This window comes from Myiozetetes cayanensis, unplaced genomic scaffold, assembly GCF_022539395.1.
Source record: "Myiozetetes cayanensis isolate MyiCay16 unplaced genomic scaffold, myiCay2020 scf363, whole genome shotgun sequence".
NCBI classification, from domain to species: Eukaryota; Metazoa; Chordata; class Aves; order Passeriformes; family Tyrannidae; genus Myiozetetes; species Myiozetetes cayanensis.
In genome coordinates, this window is record NW_026087592.1 from 40,411 (window position 1) to 46,410 (window position 6,000).

Consider the following 6,000-nt stretch of genomic DNA (forward strand, 5'->3'; position numbering starts at 1 on the left):
AAGAGCCTCCCTTTCTCCCTGGCTTTGCCTTCTCCCGGGATCCAGAGCCGGAGGATGTTAAACATCCAATTAAATACTTAATTAAATTCCCTTTTTTCCCCATCCCACGAGTGCAAACGAGCTCGGGAACGTTCAGAGAAAGGAAAGGTGGATTTTCCCGTTTTTCCCATGCATTTCCTTCCCAAACTTCCCCCTCCCCCAGCACACGGATGGAATTCCCTGCTCCAGGTCTGGGATGGGAGAGGAACCCAAATCCACCCCAATCCCACCAGGTTTTTTGGGACGGGGGGGATAAAACAGCCCCATCCCAAAGCCCACCCTAATTCCCTGGGATCCCCCAAGGACATCCAGCTGTCCTGTATCCATCGGGATCCTGGGGATCTCTGGGATGCTCCGGAGCATTTTGGGGGGCACAGAACTGAGATCTGATTCCCTAATCCAGGGATAAACCCAGGATGGGAGAGGAACCCAAATCCACCCCAGTCCCACCAGGTTTTTTGGGATAAGGGGGATAAAACAGCCCCATCCCGGTGCCTCCCGGCCCGATTCCCGCCCTTTCCCTCAGGAATCCCACGGAAGGAAGGGCAGGGATCGTGAGAAAAGCAAGGAAAGGCCAAGGCAGTTTTTATTTACAACGTCGTGTACAAAAAAGGGACAAACTCGTGCCCCGGCTGGAACGGCCCCTTTTCTCGGGAATCCCGCGGGATCCGCGCGGGCACAGCCGAAGGGACGCTCGGGATTCCCTCGGGATCCTCCCCGGAGCTCGGGAATTGCGGGCGACAAAGCCCGGGGGGAGGGGGGCAGGAATGGTGGGACTGGAAAAGCGGGAGAGGACGCGGCATTCCCGCCCCTCCCGGCAGGAAAAAAAACCCCACCACGCCCTCTGCTCCCGGGAATCCCGGAAAAAAAGCAGCTCCGCCAGCGCTCCGAGGAGCCCAGCGGGTTTTCCAAGGGGATTCCCCCCTGGAATTGTCTCCTCCGGGGGGGCACTTCCACCAACCCCCCCTCTGGCTCCTCCTCCTCCTCCTCCTTCCCTCTTGTTCCCCCCCCTTCCATTCCATTCCCCGCATCCCTCTTTTCCTCCTCCTCCTTCCCTCTTGTTTCCCCCCCTCCATTCCATTCCCCACATCCCTCTTTTCCTCCTCCCGCTCCACGACATTCCCATGGAGAAACCCACCCACGGCGGCTGCTCCACAGCAGGAAAATGGGATTTCATCCAAGAATCCCCACAAGGATGAGTTGGGTTTTTTTGGGGGAAGGGGGGTTTCTTACAAAATGAAAAAACCCCAAACCCCACCACCTTTTTTTGGGAAGTCACGAGGGCTTTCCTTGGAAAGGATCGGGGGTGATTCCAAGGGAATAAAAAACACCTTTGGAGCCACAACCATTCCAGTGGGGGTGGGATCCGGATCCTCCCCCACCCTTTCCCAAAGTGATGCTCGGAGGGTAAATAAAAAATTGGGGTGGGAGATCCCGACTCCAGGCGGGAACGGGGAGAGGGATGGAGGAGAAGATTCCAGAGGGGATTCCTCACCTGCCCGGCACGCTCCCAACGACGGCCACACACACAGACGCACATTCCCAGCCCTCCCCTCCCCTCCCCGGGGTTTTTCCCTCCTCTTCCTCCTCCTCCTCCGGCCACGCGTGACCGGGAGACCCTCCCACTCACGGGAGACCCTCCCACTCACGGGAGACCCTCCCACTCACGGGAGAACCTCCCACGGGAGGTGGAGACCCCAAATCCGGCCCCCCATTCCCGCCTCTACCCTCCCCTCTCCTTCCATCCGTCCGTCCATCCATCCATCCATCCTCCCTCCCCCCTCCCCGGAATGTCACGGGTGGCCTCGCCCCGTCCCCTCCGTCCCCTCCACGAACACAGAAAGCAGAAGAAGAACGTCCCGACCCGACCCGACCCTTCCGATGCCGCGGGAGCCTCCGGGGAGGGGAAAGGACACACAAAAAATTCACCTCCCGGAGCTCGGAGAGTCCGATCCGATTTTCCGATTTACCTCGAGGCTTCTTCCTTCAGTTCCGGGGGAGGGGAAAGGACACCAAAAACACCTCCCGGAGCGCTGGAGAGTCCGGGAGGGGAAGGGACACCCAAAAAATCACCTCCCGGAGCTCGGAGAGTCCGATCCGATTTACCTCGAGGCTTCTTCCTTCAGCTCCGGGGGAGGGGAAAGGACACCAAAAAAACACCTCCCGGAGAGCTGGAGAGTCCGGGGAGGGGAAAGGACACCAAAAAAACACCTCCCGGAGCTCGGAGAGTCCGGGGAAGGGCAAAGGACACAAAAAAAACACCTCCCGGAGCGCTGGAGAGTCCGGGAGGGGAAAGGACACCAAAAAATTCACCTCCCGGAGCGCTGGAGAGTCCGGGAGGGGAAAGGACATAAAAAAAACACCTCCCGGAGCGCGGAGAGTCCAATCCGATTTACCTCGAGGCTTCTTCCTTCGGCTCCGGGGGAGGGGAAAGGGCACCCAAAAAAAAAACACCTCCCGGAGGGCTGAAAATCCGAGCGGAGCAGCTCCGGGGAGGGGGAAGGACACCAAAAAAATTCACCTCCCGGAGCTCTGAAAGTCCGATCTGATTTTCCGATTTACCTCGAGGCCTCTTCCTTCAGCTCCGGGGAGGGGAAAGGACACCAAAAAATTCACCTCCCGGAGCTCTGAGAGTCCGATCCGATTTTCCGATTTACCTCGAGGCCTCTTCCTTCAGCTCCGGGGAGGGGAAAGGACACCAAAAAAACACCTCCCGGAGCTCTGAGAGTCCGATCCGCTTTACCTCGAGGCCTCCTCCTTGAGCTCCTTGTTCTTCCTCACCTCCTCCGCGTGTTTGTCCTGCGGGGGCAGAGGGAGACACGCGGGACACGCGTCACGGGGGGAGCGAGAGCTGAGGGGGGGGGAGACACTGCGGGGGAAACTCTGCGCGTTCCTGGGATCATCTGGGGAATTCTCCTTCCCTGGGATCCCCTAAGGAATGCTGGAGTCCTCTGCTCCTTCCCTGGGGTAGTGGGAGGTGTCCCGGCCCATGGAATGGGAGGAGCTTTAAGGTCCCTTCCGTCCCAAGCCAGTCTGGGATCCCGGGATTCCCTGGAGCTGGGGGATGTTCCAGGCTGGGCTTGGAGCCTGCAGGGGCTCCGGGAGAGCTGGAGAGGGACTGGGAACAAGGATGGAGGGACAGGACACAGGGAATGGCTTCCCACTGGGACAGGGGAGATTGGGAAGGGATTCCCGGCTGGGCTGGAATTCCCAGGGAAGCTGTGGCTGCCCCTGGATCCCTGGAGTGTCCCAGGCCGGGTTGGATCCCCTGGGACAGCGGGATGATCCTCAGGGTCCCTCCTCCCCACCAAGCCCCTGTCGGATCCCAGCATTCTGTGCCGGTGGCACGAGGGGGAAGCCGGACAAGCCACATTTCCCAGCTCTCCACCCTCCAAGCTCTCCTGACCCTACGGACACTCCAGTTCCCCGGGCAGGACCCCCCATCCCATAGGGGCTTTTCCCAGACTCCCACCTTCTCCTGGAGCATCCCAGTGCCCCCAGCCCATTGTCCCAGTGATCCCAGCCCATTCCCATTCCCATTCCCATTTCCGTTCTCCCACCTTCTCCTGGAGCATCCCAGTGATCCCAGCCCATTGTTCCAGTGCCCCCAGCCCATTGCCCCAGTGCCCCCAGCCCACTGTCCCAGTGATCCCAGCCCATTCCCATTCCCATATTCCCACCTTCTCCTGGAGCATCCCAGTGCCCCCAGCCCATTGTTCCAGTGCCCCCAGCCCACTGTCCCAGTATCCCCAGCCCACTGTCCCAGTGATCCCAGCCCATTGTCCCAGTGATCCCAGCCCACTGTCCCAGTATCCCCAGCCCACTGTCCCAGTGCTCCCAGCCCATTGTCCCAGTGCTCCCAGCCCATTCCCATTCCCATTCCCACCTTCTCCCGGAGCATCCCAGTGCTCCCAGCCCACTGTCCCAGTGCTCCCAGCCCATTCCCATTCCCATTCCCGTTCCCACCTTCTCCTGGAGGCGCTCCAGCATGGCAGCCAGGTGTGCCTCGCGGTTCTCCTTGTTGGACTCCATCTTCTGGGCCAGCCTCTCCTTGGCCATCTTGATGAAGTTGTTGTTCTCCTCGATGGCCTTCTGGATCACCTCCCGCTCGTGCTCCCGCTTCTCCGCCAGGTGCTTCCGCAGCTCCGCCTCCTGGTACTGCCCCAGGGACAGAGGGAATTCGGGAACTGGGAAAGGCTGGGACTCTGGGCAAGGTTGGGCAGGTTGGGGACATGGGGGTGGGGGGGAAGTTTGGGGTGGTTGGGGTGGTTGGGAATTTGGGGAAGGTTGGGGGGGTTGTGGTTGTTGGGAATTGGGGATGGTCGGGGCAGTTGGGAATTTGGGGAAGGTTGGGGGGGTTGTGGTTGTTGGGAATTGGGGATGTCAGGGCAGTCGGGAATTTGGGGAAGGTTGGGGCGGTTGGGAATTTGGGGAAGGTTGAGGTGGTTGGGAATTTGGGGAAGGTTGGGAAGGTTGGGAAGGTTGGGGACATTGGGGTGCTTGGGAATTGGGGGAAGGTTGGGAAGGTTGGGGACATTGGGGTGGTTGGGAATTTGGGGAAGGTTGGGAAGGTTGGGGACATTGGGGTGGTTGGGAATTTGGGGAAGGTTGGGAAGGTTGGGGACATTGGGGTGGTTGGGAATTTGGGGAAGGTTGGGGCGGTTGGGAAGGTTGGGGTGGTTGGGAATTTGGGAAGGTTGGGGGGATTGCAAAGGTTGGGAATTTGGGGAAGGTTGGGAAGGTTGAGGTGGTTGGGAATTTGGGGAAGGTTGAGAATTTGGGGAAGACTGAGAAGGTTGAGGTGGTTGGGAATTTGGGGAAGGTTGGGGTGTTTGGGAATTTGGAGAAGGTTGGGGTGGTTGGGAAGGTTGGGGACATTGGGGTGGTTGGGAATTTGGGGAAGGTTGGGGTGTTTGGGAATTTGGAGAAGGTTGGGGTGGTTGGGAAGGTTGGGGACATTGGGGTGGTTGGGAATTTGGGAAGGTTGGGGTGGTTGGGAATTTGGGAAGGTTGGGGACATTGTGGTGGTTGGGAACTTGGGAAGGTTGGGGTGGTTGGGAATTTGGGAAGGTTGGGGACATTGGGGCGGTTGGGAATTTGGGAAGGTTGGGAAGGTTGGGGACATTGGGGTGGTTGGGAACTTGGGGAAGGTTGGGGTGGTTGGGAAGGTTAGGGACATTGGTGGGGTTGGGAACTTGGGAAGGTTGGGGTATCCGGTGTCGTCGGTGACTTGAGGAAGTCTGGGAAGCCGAAGTGGCGGGGGGAATTCATGGAATTGGGGCAGGATGAGCACCCCGGAGCCCCGGCCGTACCTTCCTGCGCTCCTCGGCCGCCTCGAGCTTCTTCTGGATCTCCTCGAGCGAGGGGTCCCTGCGGCGCGGCAGCGACGCGTTGAACTCGGGCACGCCGTCGAACGACGGCGGCTTCAGGATCACCTCGAACGACTGGCCCGACGTGCGCTTGCTCAGCTCGATCACCTCCATGTCCGACAGCACCGACCACGCCAGCTCCACCGTGTCTGGTGGGGGGCAGGGAATGCTGGGGGACACGCACGGAGCTCCCCGGGGAGCGCGTCTGCTTCCCAAGGGATCGGGTCTGCTTCCCGGGGATCGGGTCTGCTTCCCAAGGGATCGGGTCTGCTTCCCAGGGATTGGGTCTGCTTCCCAGGGATAGGGTCTGCTTCCCAGGGATTGGGTCTGCTTCCCAAGGGATCGGGTCTGCTTCCCAGGGATTGGGTCTGCTTCCCAGGGATTGGGTCTGCTTCCCGGGGATTGGGTCTGCTTCCCAAGGGATCGGGTCTGCTTCCCAAGGGATTGGGTCTGCTTCCCAAGGGATTGGGTCTGCTTCCCAGGGGATTGGGTCTGCTTCCCGGGGATTGGGTCTGCTTCCCAGGGATTGGGTCTGCTTCCCAAGGGATCGGGTCTGCTTCCCGGGGATTGGGCCCCTTCCCAAGGGATCGGG

The 6,000-nt window shown here is 60.0% G+C and overlaps 1 protein-coding gene across 15 annotated transcripts; it reads right to left on the minus strand.

The window, feature by feature from the left end:
- Positions 1-607: 607 nt before the first annotated feature.
- STMN4 (stathmin 4) lies at positions 608-5,585 on the minus strand. 15 transcript variants are annotated; one of them, XM_050328150.1, is made up of 7 exons: positions 5,352-5,584; positions 4,006-4,197; positions 2,697-2,838; positions 2,561-2,601; positions 2,302-2,352; positions 1,716-2,250; positions 608-1,677 (listed from the first exon to the last, which is right to left on the minus strand). In XM_050328150.1, exons 1-3 carry the CDS (start codon positions 5,520-5,522, stop codon positions 2,779-2,781), a joined length of 423 nt encoding a protein of 140 aa, XP_050184107.1. In that variant the 5' UTR covers positions 5,523-5,584; the 3' UTR covers positions 608-1,677; positions 1,716-2,250; positions 2,302-2,352; positions 2,561-2,601; positions 2,697-2,778. The 15 variants fall into 15 exon arrangements, with proteins under 15 accessions (XP_050184107.1, XP_050184108.1, XP_050184106.1 ...); XM_050328151.1 differs by lacking the exon at positions 2,561-2,601 and having other exon boundaries at positions 2,302-2,560; positions 2,750-2,838; positions 5,352-5,585; XM_050328149.1 differs by having other exon boundaries at positions 2,302-2,601.
- Between the last annotated feature and the right edge of the window lie 415 nt (positions 5,586-6,000).